Consider the following 18237-nt stretch of genomic DNA (forward strand, 5'->3'; position numbering starts at 1 on the left):
CAGTCGCACAGATCACAAAACATTATTTTATGTTCTATTTTCATATATTCCATGAACTACGATAATATTAGTGAATTTTGGAAAAAATAATCCCAACGATTAACTTTTGGCATTATTAACAGTATAGGTACATTACAAAATGTATGTTATAAACTATCTCTGAGAATGCAAAATAATGAAATAAATGTTGAAGACTTAGCGCAGTAATGACCAGGTAACTTAATCACATTTCATTTATATGAAACTTTGTTATTTTACCAGACACACTTTTTTTTTACAATTTTTTTTTAGACATGTTATTATACTGAAGACTGGTAAAGTCTGACAGTCTAGTGATGTGCAAAATCCCGGGAATATAATAAGTTTTTAAATAATTTATGGTTCAGTAAATTAAGCTTATAGTTGTAAGTGATCCAAGTGACAAATATTTTAAATCAAAAAATATTACAGCTTTCAGGAGAATAAACTTGACTAAGTTTGCACTAACATTTTACATTAAAATAGGTATGAGTAATAAAAGTATTTAGTGACTTTCTTCGCCTACCGGCTCCGGTCGTTTACCTAATTCAATTTAAATTGCTCGTCAATTTCCAGTTTAATGCTACAATATACTAATTAGTTATAGTTATTAGTTATAGTATATATTACCGAAGACTCGAAGACTACAAATATAGATAGTTATATACTTAAATATAAATATATGTATAGGTATAATATTTTTATAATGTGGTCTATGTTATTATTTACTTTTAGAGTTATCATCTAAATTCGTGTTTATCAGTAGTGATAACAATATTACTATCGGAGTCTGGTTTGTTATTGAATATTATGTCAATCAGTCGATGAGTCTCCTAATTTCTAAGTAACTATTGAGTAATCTGCTTATTTACATATTAATTCAAGTGTTGTTACCGCAGAATATGTTAATAATTAAATACCTATCAACTTTTAAATTGAAATAAGTACCAAGTCCTGTCTTGAATCCTTGGCGGGGCGTTCGAGCTTACTAACTAGTAACAATCATAAAATTCTTTACGATGTTGATTATGTGCACGTCAAGTCATTAACTACAAGAGTAAAGTTCGTATATGGCTTAAACGATTTATAAGATTATATTTTGGTTGTCTATATTATTATAGTCTACGTGTTGATGTATTACGACATCGTAGTTGAAATAATGTCCTTGGTCAATATAGCATCATAATGTCCAATTTAAAACTGGAACTCGATGAGTATCTTAATAAAGGCCAAAAAAATAAATCCCACAATGGGCACCACATACACATTCCAAAAGTGTTCAAGAAACTGCTCAACAGTGAATCTGGTGAACAAACGGAAAACCTGTTGGATTCAACACAGACGACTTATTTTAATTTTCCCCAGATGGTAAGATTTAATAATACAATATATATAATTTGTTTGCTTTGAGCTACATTTAAATTTACATTAACTGTAATTTGATTTTGCAGAGTAAAACCCAAAGAATATTGGGGTTTGTAGTTTGTGTGTCAATCAGTTGTTTGATGTTATCTCTGTCAGCATTATACTTGCCTGTACTTCTAATAAAAGCTAGGAAGTTTGCGATTTTATACGCTTCTGGAAGCATATTTGCTTTTGCCAGGTAATGTATGATGCTTATTGTTTTTCAATAGGGCTTCCAATCTTTTGTAATGTGGAATTGAGGCAGGTGCATTTTGATTTGAGGAGGGGTCGAGATTAAATGAGATAAAAAAAAGTCATTATTACCATTTTCTCAACTAAATTGTTAAGAAGATATCTCCTAAAAAGTTACTAAAATTATTTTTATAAAAACCATGTTGTATTTTTAAATTTTAAATTTGTTATATGAAATCTAAATTTGTATATTGTATTTAAATGTAATTAAGCGTACATGCTTATTACATACATTTAATTAATAAGTATTTTATATGTAATTTTTTAGTGTATCATTTTTGACGGGTCCATTGAATCACTACAAGTATGTTACATCCAAAGAAAAGCTTCCTTTCATGTTTGGCTACATTACAACTCTTTTGAGTACTTTGTATTTTTCATTGTGGATGAAGAGTACTCCATTTACATTATTATCATTGACTGTTCATCTGGTACTTATTCTTTGGTTTTTATTAAACTCCATACCATTTGGTCAAAAAGGTTTGTCATTTTTTGGACGTTTATGTTCATCTATAGTGAAAAATAAAGTGTCAAATTCATTACCTGTTTAAAAAAAAACTGTACCTATTATTATTTATTGTTATTATTGTGATTTTGTCCGTATTTAATTACTATTTTTTTTTCAATTAAACTGTTTTTGTATAATTTCCAAGTTATATTTAGTTTTTTTTTTATATATTCTATGAAAAACATCTAATGTAAATAAATTATTACTAGTGGTTGTGTTTGCGAGGCCTGTATTCAGTATCCATTTATTTGTAAAAAAAAAAACAATTACACCCGGATATTATAAATACTTGAATTCAATTTCATAAGTATAGAACATAGGTAAGTACAAGAATTATGTACAATTTACTGGAAAACAATGTAGCGTATTGCATGCCACCTCCAGATTTCTGACAGTGACCAGTGATGATGGCCAAGCCCCCCCCCCCCACAATAAAGACACAAACACACCAGAGAGACTAATAAATAAATATAATTAATTATAGTTAATAAATTATACAGATAAACAGAAAATAGTTATTTTAGTTATACTGTTGTAATTCAAAAAAAATTATTTGTGTGAACTTGAAACACTTAACAGGTATATTATTATATTTTACTAACACAATGACATTTTAAATTAATACAAGGTTTTCGGAAAAAAATATTTAAACCTATCTACCGCAATACTAGGCGGTGCCCACGCTGCAGCTTACCAAGTATAGTGCAGTTGCATGGGTGCTCTGTAGTGGTGGATGTGTGGGTGGATCTTAACCGACAATGTACAATACTAAAATTTAGCCTCAAGCTATAAATGGTTAAACAAATCTACATGTTAGGTATTTATTTGTGAAACTATTATTATTTGAGTGGTATATGTGGTGGGTGGTCAAAAATCAGAATGATCTACTACACAAGTCAGTAAGAAATGTTTGGGCACAACTGCTAGGCAGTAGCAGGAAAGTAAACTATAATAATATCAAAAAACATACCTATCATGATTCATGTAATGTAGGGTTGACAATCACCTTCGCTAAATACGTTTTTTGTATGCATTGGTTCATCATTGAATTAAAATTGAACACATTAGCTACCTACAGTGGTCCTCCATGACACCGAGGCACACTTTAGGCTATAATTCAGAGCGGTTATCTACTTCTCCCATTTTTTTTTTATTTGATCATCCGGACTGGGTTTCTAATAAATTAATGAAAATCGGAAAAAACGTCTTTTGTTTTTTCGTAGTTACACCAGTCCAATCGAAGTACAACAATGGTATTAAATATAAAAATGATGAGAGTGAATCCAATTGAACTGAATTATATGTTGTTGAACAAATGTTGATACTCGTCCTTTGTGTATTCTTCAAATTCGGATAATGTATCTACATTAGACTTTTTTTTTAAGAAAAAATGTTTAACTCAATTACAAGTTTTATGGATTTCATAAAGATGCAGATATTTTTAAATAATTCTGAGTTTAATTTTGTCTCTTTTTGTAGCAATATTTAAGTTTTAACTATTAAGTTTAAAAATTGTACAATCAATAATTACTTAATTAAAAAAACAATTTATTTTAACAAAACTGATTAAAATATCATTCCAATTTTTGCGCCTTGAACATTTATGCGCCCTTGCATGAGTTATATAGGTGACTCTTGTTACCAGTAACTATAATTAGATACCTACCTCTAGTGAGCTACGGCGCTTTCGAATGATATAAACCAATAGATTTTTAGATTTATTTTATTGCCTATTTATGATGATTTATTAATTTATATGGGTTGTAAATACTAAATACTAGTGTGCTTGTAAAAAAAATATATATTTATAAGATAATTTTAATAATAATAATAATACGGTTAGAAAAAAGGAGAGATGAGAATCATTGTAAAAAGAGTCCAATACGTTGACGAATCCAGGAGTTCCCAGCCCACTCCAGACATATTTTTTCCCCGATATTTTTTGTAATTCGATAATTACTGCACCTACTTTAATTAGAACCATATGCATAATATTATAATATATTTCTATTATATGTCTATGATTAAAACTATATACTATATAGGTTTAAATGGTTTAATCAATGATCTATTTATTACATTTAAGATTACACTAATATTGAAAGAAATGTTTTTAATTTAAGAATCAAATGTCTATTAATTGTAATATTGTATTTCTGTTGTATAAAAATGACTCCCCCCCCAAATCGATATGCTCTGAATTCATGCCCTCGTGAATATTATACACAAAACATAATATATACTATTAAATATTAATTATTAATCGTTACATCAGAAATATTTTTAACAATATTGTCGATGCAGTCGTGCAGATGTTCGTAGCCAATAGATAATTTCACTGGTAAACAATCATTATTATTTTCAATGCTACTGTGGCCTGTGTGTCGTATGACTTATTATGCGTTTATGACTAACCGTTTAAGTCGTTTAACGGATTTAATTATCGGAATTTCGAGTAGTATTGTGTCATTACTCACATCATGTGTATTTTATTATATTTCACAATAATTACTGTTTAACTATTTTATTTGTCCGCTGTTACCCATTAAAATAATAACGTTATGGGTATTAGCCTATATTACGGTGTCGAATATGTTATATCTGATGCAGCGGGTACCTTTAATATTTGGTTTTTTTATAAAATACTGCTTTAGGTGCCTACGTTTTACACTTCAGTTTACCGAAATATCGGTTTTACCCGAATGTTAAATTTGTTCTCGTCATTTTTAATATCCGTTGATTGTTGTGTGATTAGTTAACTACGCAGTTCCGCAACTATATATAGTGAACGCCCGATGTTGGGCCTCAAATGTCATATGACATAGGTACATTGTTCTATTTGACAAGTCTTCGGATTTTAACATACCTACCTACCTACCTACAAATTCAAAAAAATATTATGATTTCAAACAAGAGCACAAAACAATTCCTGACATAATATACGTATCCAATACTTTGAGAATACATAGGTAATATCACATATTATGCGTTTATTAGAAGAGTAAGTCGCGTTTGATATAGATTAATTTAATTTAGTTTTTAAAGTTTTGGAAGCAAAATATGGAGAGTATAGTTTAGTCCGATTACAATTAATTTATAGGTTAGCGGGTTTAAATGGTAGTTGGAAAAAATCCCCAGTATAATAATTAAGGCAATAATGAGACGGGTATTTGTTGAATATAATTAAACATGAATAAATTGAATTATTTTCTAAATTATATAGGTAATACTAATATTTAAAAAAAAGTTTTTTGTTATTCTATTAGTCCGAAAAAATGTTAATAGTTTTTTATATAATGAGTGGACCTGCGTTAAATGGATCATCCGATATATTGCGTACGAAAGATAGAATAATAATTGTAAGCTAACGAATGTGTTATAAATCCGAATTATTAAATTGGTAAACCACCGTTACAGTGGCGCACAGAAGTATTTTGAGAGCACATGCAACTAACAAAAGTGACCCACCCACCCACCCACCACGAGAGCACATGCAGTTGCACCCCTTGCTAACCTATCTGGGCGCCACTGCACCGTTATATGCAAAAAATTACACTTACCTTATAGTAATTTTGTCGATCGTATTCGGCTTAACAGGGTCATTATGCCCTCGATTATTTCGAATAGTCCCTTTCAAATAATATTCTTTGGGTATAATCAACTGCTAGTATATTGTTTGGACAATTCTCAATAGTTTCCAAAAACATTTGACTATAACTGATACCGCGGGTGATGATTAAGCTTTTTCAATCATTAGACGTTTTATTTTAGCTACAATAAATAATTTATCTTTTCCATCATGCAAGTGGTTATGATTTAAAGTTAAAATTATAGGATTATGATTTACGACTATATTCAAACACGTTTTCAAAATACTTAAACACGCGGACACTTAAGCGAATTAAATTTTGAACAACGCCAACGAACAAAATTCAAATCATTTTTTGTGATTTTTACAATATATGACATAGGTATGCAATTGTATGCCCTTATGTTTATTTAATTAGTTTTTAAAGACTCGCAACATATGTAGTAAACCGATACAGTGTCAAAAAATTACTGAGCACAGTTTCTTTGCAGTACCATTGCCACACATTATATAATTGCTATGACACCTATTTGTAGCAATGAATTATGATTTCACACAATCGAAACAAGTTTATTATCTCAAATCATGTACCTACTTATAAGTACAGACATTGGAAAAAACATTTCTAATTACGTATTTATTTATCTACAGTGATTATCGGATGTGGTATCCATTAAACCTATACCGGAAATCAGATAAATAACAAGTAATTGGTCAGTTGGAGTTACATCCATATACATGATCGTGATCATTATTTCGAGTATGTTGTCAAAAATGCTTATAACTAAACCATCGTTTAGACTTTTAGAGATATTTTTTAGGGGATTTGTTTCTTAGTCAAGTTCCTCTCCTATACAACCATCACAAAGCACTATCGCCACACGCCACGTCAGTTATACAGACATACAGATATGTTATACCAATAACCTCCGGTAATTAACAGTAGAAAGCAAAATCAATATAATAATAATAATAAAATGTGATTAAGTTTTCTGACATTTGAAATAATATGTTGACCCAAAAAATGTTGGTACCTATAACCTACTTGAATAGTTGAGCTACTTGAAGCTAGTTTTCACAGCCCAGTATGATATTTTGCCCTCCGCGCCCGGCTCTCATATAAATAGCAACTTATACTTAGTTATTATGCTCCTATATTTTATTATACCGATTATTTTTTACGATAATTCGATTCTTTGGCAAGTTCCGAGTACCTACCTAACGCTCATAACTAACTTAAAAATTGAAGTTTTGCATAAAAAACCCAAACACAGAGAAGGTTCTCATCATCAAGTTTCATTACAGGTCGATTCACTGTAATTTTTAAATTAAAGAAGCTAAATGTGATCTGCTAAATTGATGTGATGAGCGTACATTTAGTATGCTACTTTATGTGACGCACTTGTAAGACGCGGAGACAACAAATGTCAGTGTAGACAGTATAGAGTCCTTTTAACTGGACGTCTCTGTCTCCGTCTCACAAATGTTCAACACAGTACATTTTAAGTTCAGAATAGTTGTTTTATATAATTGTTGAGGTGTAATAGACAATAGTAAAACTAAAAGCTAGTAAAAAAAAAATTCAGAATAATCTATTTTACTTCGATATTTTTACATTTAGAGAGAATTGATCTATACTCTAAAGCTAAGAATAGGGTACCTATTATCTAGGGCCCCGCTTACGTTTTTTATGATACTTTAATTTTGAATCGAGTCATGTAAAAATTTCAGTATAGAATATTTTTATGAACCCGCATTGTAAATTACCTATTTACTTGCATTATAGTTAAATTGTACAGTATATACACCGTACACGTGAGCCGGCAACTCTTGATGATTGCAGCCCTCTTCGTTGGCCTTTTTCTCTGCGTCCCATCGTGCCGTTTGATTGGGAGTTTGTAATTTGCACCAAATTAAAGATATGTAATTTGCACCACTCCAGGTAGTCGAAAGTAGTGTTTGTAATTTGCACCAAAATAAGGGTATGTAATTTGCACCACCCTCAGGTAGTAAGAAATAGGAATTGTAATTTGCACCAAAATTAAAATCGATTATTTTTTCGATAGTATCATTAGTATCGATAGTGTTATTACTCGATATTCTCGTTGACGCGACGTCAAGACTAGATGAACACGAATGACAATAATAATTTTTCGGGATTTTTCACCTTATCTGGTAATAGTTTGACGATATACGTCCAATTGTCGGTCGTAATCGCGTTATATCGCGTTATATATATATTTATATAATGTATATCAGTTTATTATTTTGATCAAATATCAACTAAGCTATACGTTTAGTCTTGCCGTTTCGTCGTAATACGTAATTTAACGTAACATTTTTGTATTGCAGTATTTAATTTTTTTCTTGAAATATGGAAGTTAAGTTAATTAAAAGTAATCGCGGGGAAGATATTTTAGAATACGATAACCATACTTTTTATTTTGCATATAAAACAAAAACTACAAATATAATTCGTTGGCGTTGTACACAGAGAAAATGTTCAGCAAAATTGTTTACTACAGGTGAAAATTTGACGATTGTCCGTGATGAAAGTGTACATGTAAATCACAACCATTACTATCGAAATAATAATCGTTTTTAATTTTGGTGCAAATTACAATTCCTATTTCTTACTACCAGAGGGTGGTGCAAATTGCTTACCCTTATTTTGGTGCAAATTACAAACGCATTTTAAAAAAAATGGTGCAAATTACACATGTTTTATATATTTTGGGTCAATTTTGGTGCAAATTGACTACAGCCGTTTGATTCCCTATCAAATTTTCGCCGTCCGAGAGTTCGTACAAGGTACAACATTATATTAATAGTGGTCAGTCTGATGTGTCTGTCATCTCGGTGCCGTCGGCGAGTTGTCGCACAGAATTTCTATATATGTACACAAAATGTAATACGGTGCACCGACATAATATGAATCCAGGTCAATATATAGCCCACCCGTTGGTTTTCAGGGATAAGCGTGCCCGAGAGATAAAATCTTTCCTGGATAAATATCACCTATTTAAATTAAGATGTGCTATCATAGTAGTTATATTATGCAGCGATGTTGATATCAAAGGACGTGCAGATAAAAATTCCCTAGAGCCCTTTTGCCCACCCTGTAGGCGCCCTCGAGCACACGTGGCAATCGCCACCTGTATGCAGTAAATATTTATACGGAAATAAAACGTTTATTTGAACTAAACGTCAGCACTTACAGGTAGCTGGTATATTATGCGTACCTTCTGTAGATTATGTTCTGTTCTATTATTTTAGTTTGAGAATACTCTAAGAAACGTGCAATGTTGCGGAATCGACCTGCAAGACATATTCATAGTGATTAGTGTGGCATATATCTACAATATTAGTACTATAGTGTCGTCACAAATTTGTTTTAAATGCTTTTTAATCGGCCCCGCAAAAACGCATACTGTGCGCATAATATGTCCAATGCGTCTAAATGAATGGCTACTGGCATTCCAATGTCGGACGCGGTCAATGGGCACCATTTCACAGACGTCTAAACGACCACATCAAAATATCGGCCGGTTTTCAGAAGTAGGATAATATTATGTTTCTAATCGTTTCGTCGACTCAAACGAATACTAGCTACTATTAATAATAATCACATCACCGTTTCCCGTTTTTATTATATCTAAATGATAAAAAATTGTGTTTCTAAAAAGCAACCATTTCGTGTTGTACTATATATTATGTATTTTTATTTATTTTACCCAATTAATAAGATTGACGACTATTTTTGAAACAAATTATTTGAATTGAACGACAAGTTGTATTTTAGATCCCGAGCGGAGTCACACTAATCATTGTGTCTTGGCGGGCCCGATTAGATAATTTTGGTAAATAAATTATTTTGCTCCTCCTAGATTTTTATACAGTTACGCCATTGACATTTACTATAGCTATATCTACCAATATACTTTCCAATATTAAGTTTTGTTTAACTATATTCGCATAAATGTTTACTGCAGGGATATTTCAGAAAACATTTGCCACCCTTTATTTTACTATGATGGGCAACTGTCTTCTTAAAGTTAAATTATTTTGTTTTAATTTCAATTACATCGACTTAATATGGAAAACCTTGCATACAATTTTCCAAAATTAAGTATATTGTACCATCAACATTTTAGGAATTTTGATATTGAAAACAGACTCTAACACCTAAATATAACATGTTATCGCTATTGAACCATTATTTGTTGGTTCTAAATTAGTGCTATTCAATCTGAGGTAACCTACCATTTTTCAAACTATTGCTCTGATCAATAAAAAGTTACGAGGCGCTAACCTTTCTCCTCTGAATTTAAGCTGTGGATGCGGTATCAGCAGTGAGCGTCAACATTTAATCCTCAATTATGAAGTGCTATTTAAATTCCCAATTTAATAACGAGTGCTGCATTTTCAATTTGAACACAAATTTTACCTTGGAAATATTTCCAAGTGGATTTCAAAACCAAGCTAAGTAGTTTAGGGCACCATTAAGCTACATTTTGCAAAAAACAATTAGGAAAAGATTAGTTCTAACTTGTATAGAGATGTAAAATGGTTTTTAAAGTGACGATCATATCACTTGTATTATAATGTAGAAGAAGCATATGTTGACCTTACAAGCAGGGATTAGTCTTACACGAGAATGGGGATCTATGCTTTGAATGCTTTGATACAAAAATAATTTGAAATTGTCAATTTATTTTTTCACTTAAATATTCCAAACACCATCATTTGGTGTTACCGAACAATTTTGTAACAATATGTTGAAACGAAAAAAAGCAAAAAAAAAATTGGAGGGCTATAATAGAAATCTGGGGCCCCGGGCTAATGCCTCCAGAACAGCTCAGTAGTTAAATACGTTTATATTATATTAATTGTTTCAATCGACACGTATGTCTACATAATATACTTTAAAACATTTATTAATGAACCAAGTTACAATAGACACATCTTTAATTAGTTGCAATTTTTGTTTTCATTAATAAAATAATAAAAACGTTAACTGCAATCGACTATAGTGTCTATTAGTAAGACATAGAGAAATCCAGTGGTTGGCGTTATGGAAAAATAAGTACATACAAGTACACATATTGTACAGACGATGAGCATTGAAATACAATTTTAATATATAATTTAAAAAAATATATATATCGTACACTTGTAGGTATAGATTTTTTTTTTAAATAATAATTTATATTTTATAATAACATATAGGTACACATCGATATAAATAATAATTGACTAGTATACGTAATTATGTATAAATAACAAAACGAAAAAATAAAAATAGGATATAATATAATATAATAGTGGGTGGGCATACTGGCAGGGTGTAGTAACCTTAGATGATTATACCGCTTTGTGGCCACGACTACAGTGATCGACGCCGGCGATCGGGCAAAGCGGACGACTGATATATAAAACACTATCTAGTACAATATAATATATATATATAATTATTGTATTATAATATGTGCACGATCAACAACGTGTCGACGATAATATTATAAAAATAACAATCGATGTTTTTTACAACGATATGCAGGTGATTTTTCTACGGAATGTATACAATTATAAACTTTACATAGGAAGTGAATAATATAATATAATTACATTATTCAATAATTATTATATTATGTATACACTATAATAATATAATAATATGCACCCGTTAGTTGTTTTTTTGACTTTTACGAAATGTCGCGTTTCTTTGTGCAGTAGTACAATATTTATATTTTATATTAATATGAATGTATAATACAATATAATATTATTGTACATTATAATATCGTACAAGTTTTATTTTTATAGGTCAACGTGCATATTATACAATACGCAACCGCTGCGTACTCGTCGCAATAACAATATATATATATTATTAATATATTACAACCTTATATTATTTACGCGACAAGTGCTGGCCATGTGTTTTAACATGTGGATCATGAGAGTCTGGCTTGTGTGATCTTCGCGAGGGTGAAAAAGGTGCTTTGTGTGCTCACCAGAGCGACGTTCGCCGTGTCCAGGGGGGTTGGAGCGTTCTATAGTCATTGCCTTGGAATAATTATTTCGAAATTTCGCTCCAACGCGATTATATTAATGTGTATAATTTACAACGTAAAACAATATAATATTATGTATACAAAATGTACGTTTTCTGTCTCTCTCTCTCTCACCGTCTGCAGTCTTCTCGCCGTGCGCTCTGCAGCCCCGTGTCGATGTTTCGATCCGCAGAAGTTGTGATTATTCGTCACACGGCTCGCCTTGATTGTATTATACTTTTCGCAGTACCACGGCTGAACTTCGTCCACAGAGACGAAAACGGTACGACATTTTACTCAGAGGTAACATTTCCAAAACGATAATATTAAAATATCTTATGAGACGCATGTGTGGTCATAGGTACTAATCGAAATATTCTTCTTGGTTTCGAATTGACGACGTCTCGCGATAGGCGTCCGGAAATGTCTGACGTGTATAAAAATGACCGCCTTATAATACCGTCTTAACCGATAACGATAAAAAATATAATATTGACATTTATTATATTTTATAATTATATATAATAAGAAAAACATATTATTCGCGATCATGCGGTAATTATAAATCATTGGTCATTACTGATCGTCTTTCCTCTTTCTCGCCTTACCCTCCATGTGTATGATTCCCGTGACGTTGTCCACGCACTCGGCCACGGACGGACTGTCCTGCTCAGCACTGTAGTCCATGTCCAGCAGTCGGGACAGCGTCAGTATGTAAGCGCTGGCTATCCGGATCGTAGACAGTTTGGACAGCTTCTGGTTCCGGGAGTACGACGGTATGGTAGCCCTGAGCGTGTCGAATGCCGCGCTGATGGTGTGCACCCGAGATCTTTCGCGGGCGTTCGCCTCGATCCTCCGGGCCCGGGACATGTTTTTGCTATACCTGGTCGTGGCCGCAGTGGTGGTGGTGGTGGTGGTGGTGGTCGACCCTCCGGCGGCCGCGGTTGGTTCCGTGACTGCACAGGTGAACGACGACGGCCCCGACGGTGTGGTGTCGTATTCGGCGGCGCTCTCGACATCGGCGGTGGTCGCGTCCAACGCTGGGGCGCCGGCGCCGGCTGGTCTCGTCACAGCTCGATGGCCTTTGGTTAGGTCCAAGGGTTGCGGTTCCGGCGGCGGAGGAGGCAACGGGGACTGTTCGCTGCGACGTTGCTGCGTCAGAGTCCGTATCCTGTCCACATTACGTATGTCATGGAACAGCCGGAGGCCCACGTCCGACGACGACTCATCGCCGCAGCTCCACGGCCTGAACGGAGGACAGGCTTCCATGTTGATCGACCGCAGGACGCTGGCCACGGCCGCATCGGTCGTCCTGCTAGACTTGGCTGCGGTCGGACAACCGCCCCCGTCATCGGAGTCGTCCATTCGTTTTCGTTTGAACGGCCCACGGCCGTCGTGGGCATCAGCCGCCGCAGACACGTCCACGCCGGAGTCTTCGCTCTGGTCGGTGGTCGGCGTGTGCGCTTCCCGTTTGATTGTCACGGCGGTCATCATCTCTGCGCCATACGACGACGATGACGTGTCGTCCGCGTGATGTTTTCCCGAATCTGTGAAAAGTTAAACAAATAAACACATTATAATAATATTATAATATAAATTAAGTATCTAATTACAATTTAAAAAACGTCTCGCTAGTTATCATATTTCGCATCTGTTGATATAGGTATTAATTTCAGGTGCCCCTTTTCTTCCGACGCTTTTAGTTTGACTAGTTTGACATTTTTTTAATACTTTTAGTAATATATTTATTTTTACACATATATAATAGCTAAAACAAAGCCAAATGTCCATAGGTATATATTTAAAACCCTTTCCTCATTTAAACTGGAAACTTTAAATTTATGTATGTCGGTCAACCGTCGAAATAGAAAAATTTCATTCGTACAAATTCTTTGCAAAAATTGGGCTTTATGAATTTGGTGATAATAATGTGTTACCATTGAAAACAAAGTTTAACTGCCTGCTTAACAAAAAGGGTAAACATTTTAAAAATCGTCCCAAATTTGTCTATTTTGTGTTTATATATTTCATTGAAACACGAGGTATATACCCATGTGGCTGGTACAAATGTAAATATCGTATAATCACTGTCAGTCACCTCGGGGAAAATTTCGGTGGGTGTAAACTATAAGTGCAGGAATTATCGGGCCCAATATTTTTGATCACATTTAGATATTTTAAATTATGATATTATTTTTTACCACTACGGCAGCCATACCTAGGTGTATAGGTACACAAAGTATAATGCGGTACAGGTTTGCTTTAATTTTACCTTATCTGCGGCTGCTGCAGCCTGCAGGTGTCCCGAAACGTATAAATTCGCGTATAAATAGTGGTTTTGTTTTAATTTTATTTATCACGGTATAATATTATAATATGTCTAAATATTTATAACAATGCTCGTTGATTAAAATTCATAATAAACGCAGTGCAGAGCCACAGCTGGTCTACATCAGCCCACGTTTTTACAAATTGTACTAAAATATTATAATTATATACCTAAATATCCAATTAGGCCGTTTTATGAGTGATGACAGACTATACGAATTGGTTCTCGAATTTGTGAGTAGATTAAGTATAGGTATTTTCAAATTAGCTAAAACTGACAACCATTTCTTTCCCGTTTTATTCGCAGGTCTAAAGCTGCGCGGTCTGCTTGTCTACGTTTTGTTAGCTGTCGCAAGTGTAGCTAATACACTATATAATGTAGTGTATGTTCAATGTCAATATATTTTTTAACGGCTTTACGTTTAATGAAATATGAATAAAATAAATATTCGGGTATTGATAAAAGCCAAAAATAAATTAAAATAAATTAATTATGGGTTTTTATTAACACACACAACATTATTGTTGTTATAAATCAGTCATACAATTTTCAATAATCTTACGATTTTTTTATGAAGAGTGAAAATTCCAACTACTATAAATGCTTCTTTATTATAGACAATGTAAAAAAATGCTTACTGTACATTAAATATGTTTTTTTCTAACAGAGTTGAATTTTCAACTAGTCCCGGATAATTCTTTTATCTTCTAATATAGTATTAAAATATTAATATATTATTATTTATATATATATTATATAGTTTACATATTAAGTATCAGTCGAACACTGTAGAGACCACATTAATTGATATAAAAATTAGCTGTATTCAATTGGTGATATATTTATTTTGTACAGTTAATCTGAAGAAAAATTAGCCATTGAGATTAAATTTATTATAATTATTTGTCAAACAATAAGTCTAATAAAAACGGCTTGTTGGGATCAGTTACCAATTATTTGATATTAGGATTTTATTTTTATTGTATTCTTCACCCTATCGTATTATCATAATTAATAATTATGATAATTTTGCTACCTGTAACTGGTGCGTGTAAACGTGAGTGCGTTTACTATTTATTTTAATTTTATCCTTTCAGCACTTGTTTTTTTTTTTACTGTATAACAGAAAAAAAGTTGCTCATACAAATAGTCATTAGTAGATATTGGTCAATATATTAATATACAACACTTTTTGATCGAATGTCTTTAAACTGTTCTTTATGGGCTAACATTATTGATGGTTTGAAATTGAATTTTAATTTATTCGATTGCAATCGTGCTTATAAAATATTTTTTAAGACCAACTGATTACACAACAAATTGCATGTATTCTGATTAAATAAAGTCACGAGTGTCATATGGCATAATAAAATAGCACTGTGGTGTTTTTATAGAAGTGGGTATAAAACACAAATATATATTATGAATCCAGGACATTTCTGATTAAGCTATAGTAAATATGTGAATACTTTGTTTGTTGATACCTACTTGATAATTTTATTATAATCAAACAATTAAAATATTTTATTTTTAGTAGTTTACCATCGAACACGAAGTAAAATATGTATTGTAGAGAACGATTTAAATATTAATTAAATAATATAAGTAAGCTATATTATCAAAGATATTAATTTATAAATAAAATAAGCGGTAAAAGTATTTGCTTAACATTTAAATAGAAAAATGTCTTCGGATTGTTGTTCCTCAATTTCTTAAAATACCTTAAAAATGCAAGTTTATTAAATTGACATTTGACCGGTGTTAATAATTGTTTGTTCATTTATTTATACAGCTGGAAGTTTATCATATTGTTTTAACATGAAAAGTTAATGGACATATTGATACTTCATTATATGAATTAAGTACTATTTAAGTACTTCAAGACTCAAGTACAGTACTACTTATTCTTATACTATATGTATTTAATTACTAATTAGGTAATATAAAATTAAATTATGTACATGGTTTATATGTTTTCATGGCATAATTTTATGATAATAATTTAATATGAATAAAATTTTATACTTGATATAGGTGTAAGACATTAATTGTACATCACTAGCCGTAGCCTGTATGTCCGTATTATCATTTAGACTGCAATCATTTTTTAAACTGCAGACCTACGCACTTTATCACCCCATATTTGACAATGTATGCAAATTGAATACAATATAATATTATGTTTGATGCAACATAAACGATGTTGGCATTATTCGACTTTTTTTACAACAATAGGATTTTTGGTATTAAATGAAGATTCATTCATAAAAATTATTCCGTAGGTGTTAGCTTATATTAGCCTATAAATCCCTGGTGGGCGTTTAGGATTTTTCTAGAACTAGGTGTGGTCTAAATCTAATGTTTTATTAGATAGGTACACGCATGAACAATTTGAGTGATAAGTCATCCGACGAATTTCATATGATGTACGTATGATTGACTGAAAATCATTGTCTCTATAATAATATGGTATTATACACCTACGGTTATTATTTGCCGTTTGTAATTGGATGTTTATTATATTTATATTATGATATTATTTTACTATTTAAAAATATATATGTTATATGTAGTTTATTAAATTTTAAGACGAACAAAAAATTTCATTTTATAAATTACGCTTAAAATACATAAAAGCAAAACATGGATAAATCTGAAGAGATGAGTTGAGGTTTAAATTAAGCATGTAAAATTAAAATTCCTATTATACTGTTTCTAAAGTTTCATGAATGGAAATAATTATTTATGAATAGTTAAATGATATGATGTTATAAAGAAATCTTGGAAATTATAAGTGTTAAATTCGTTATGATTAGGAACGAAGTGTATTGTGTAACATAATATTGTACGTACAATGTACATATCAATAACATGTAATATGTTATAGTAGTACTAAATTATCAATTATATTATATTATTCGGTTATTTGCCCACGGCCCGGTATCTCTATTAATAACGTTCAACATCAATGTTATATACAAGCATAATCGTTTGCAACTTACATAGATGAAACAATTCCGCAGCGTTTCCTTGCATCCTTAACGTGTCTTTGCAAATGCCCGTAGTCAGTCTGTTTTGCAAAAGCTCTTCTAATGCTATGCGCGAAGTCACCATTATATTATCACTATAAGTTTAGTCAGACCAAACTACTTAAAAAAATTTTTTAGCCACTCGCACTTCGAGAATAATGTTTAATAGTACCCAATGTAAAAAAACAAATGATTGTCGAACAACCGTGAACCGAACGCGCCGTCTTCTAGACCAGTACTGATGACTGGTCAGCAGCGCGCGGTACTGCGGTAGTCTTCGGGTCTCCGCAGCATTGTTCAGTTTGAACATGTGGTCCCCGTCCCGTCCCGCGCGCGCACACACCACACATACACACACACGCGCGCGCGCATACGCACACACACACACACACACACACACACACACACACACACACACACACACACAGGCCACACATATATTTATATATATATATATTAATATAAACAAAATAGTACATACAAACGTATGTTACACAAAAACATGTGTGTATACAATATTTTGATATCGTTTATCAACACTAATGTTGTCTCATTGTCTGTACATCAGTTGACACAGAATATGTACATAGGTACTATATACATGGTCGTATATACATACCGTTGGTAGTGCATATGGGGAAGGGGCTAGTGGGCCGCCAGACCCTCCCCCCCAGAAATTACAATCGACTTGAATCGTATAAAAACGTTAATAAAGGACAACATATTATTTTGTTTACTTATTTAATATTTTGTAGCTTGTTGACAATTTGACAACATCATTTATCACAGACTAGGTTGTGTATTGAATATTATGTTGGCAATAAAAATGGTTTTTCAGCAACTTCAGTATGGCTATGTTAGGTTAGGTATATGTGTCTTGGATGATAGAGAAAAGCTATTCGCATTTACTTATAATTAGGGCCCGGAAGTTCATGCATCGGCATGTTTTTACTGAGTGTATCAAGAAGTTGCTGGATAAGCTACAAATTTGAATCACAACCTATCGAGTTCAAAAATGAAATTTTAGTTTACATATTTTCGCATATTTTGAG

At 32.3% G+C, this 18237-nt stretch overlaps 2 protein-coding genes across 4 annotated transcripts; one reads left to right on the forward strand and one right to left on the reverse strand.

Moving 5' to 3' along the window:
• Positions 1–788: 788 nt before the first annotated feature.
• On the forward strand, positions 789–2468 carry LOC111027869 (protein transport protein sft2). 3 transcript variants are annotated; one of them, XM_022306341.1, is made up of 4 exons: positions 789–1075; positions 1140–1386; positions 1470–1621; positions 1943–2468. In XM_022306341.1, exons 2-4 carry the CDS (start codon positions 1204–1206, stop codon positions 2223–2225), a joined length of 618 nt encoding a protein of 205 aa, XP_022162033.1. In that variant the 5' UTR covers positions 789–1075; positions 1140–1203; the 3' UTR covers positions 2226–2468. The 3 variants fall into 3 exon arrangements, with proteins under 3 accessions (XP_022162033.1, XP_022162032.1, XP_022162031.1); XM_022306340.1 differs by having other exon boundaries at positions 790–1080; XM_022306339.1 differs by having other exon boundaries at positions 790–1386.
• A 9167-nt stretch (positions 2469–11635) lies between these two features.
• LOC111027856 (protein atonal homolog 8) lies at positions 11636–17455 on the reverse strand. Its single transcript, XM_022306314.1, has 2 exons — positions 17159–17455; positions 11636–13374 (listed from the first exon to the last, which is right to left on the reverse strand). The coding sequence occupies exons 1-2, from the start codon at positions 17268–17270 to the stop codon at positions 12404–12406; spliced, it is 1083 nt and encodes a 360-aa protein (XP_022162006.1). The 5' UTR covers positions 17271–17455; the 3' UTR covers positions 11636–12403.
• Positions 17456–18237: the final 782 nt, after the last annotated feature.

Source organism: Myzus persicae, unplaced genomic scaffold (assembly GCF_001856785.1).
Source record: "Myzus persicae strain clone G006 unplaced genomic scaffold, MPER_G0061.0, whole genome shotgun sequence".
Taxonomy (NCBI): Eukaryota; Metazoa; Arthropoda; class Insecta; order Hemiptera; family Aphididae; genus Myzus; species Myzus persicae.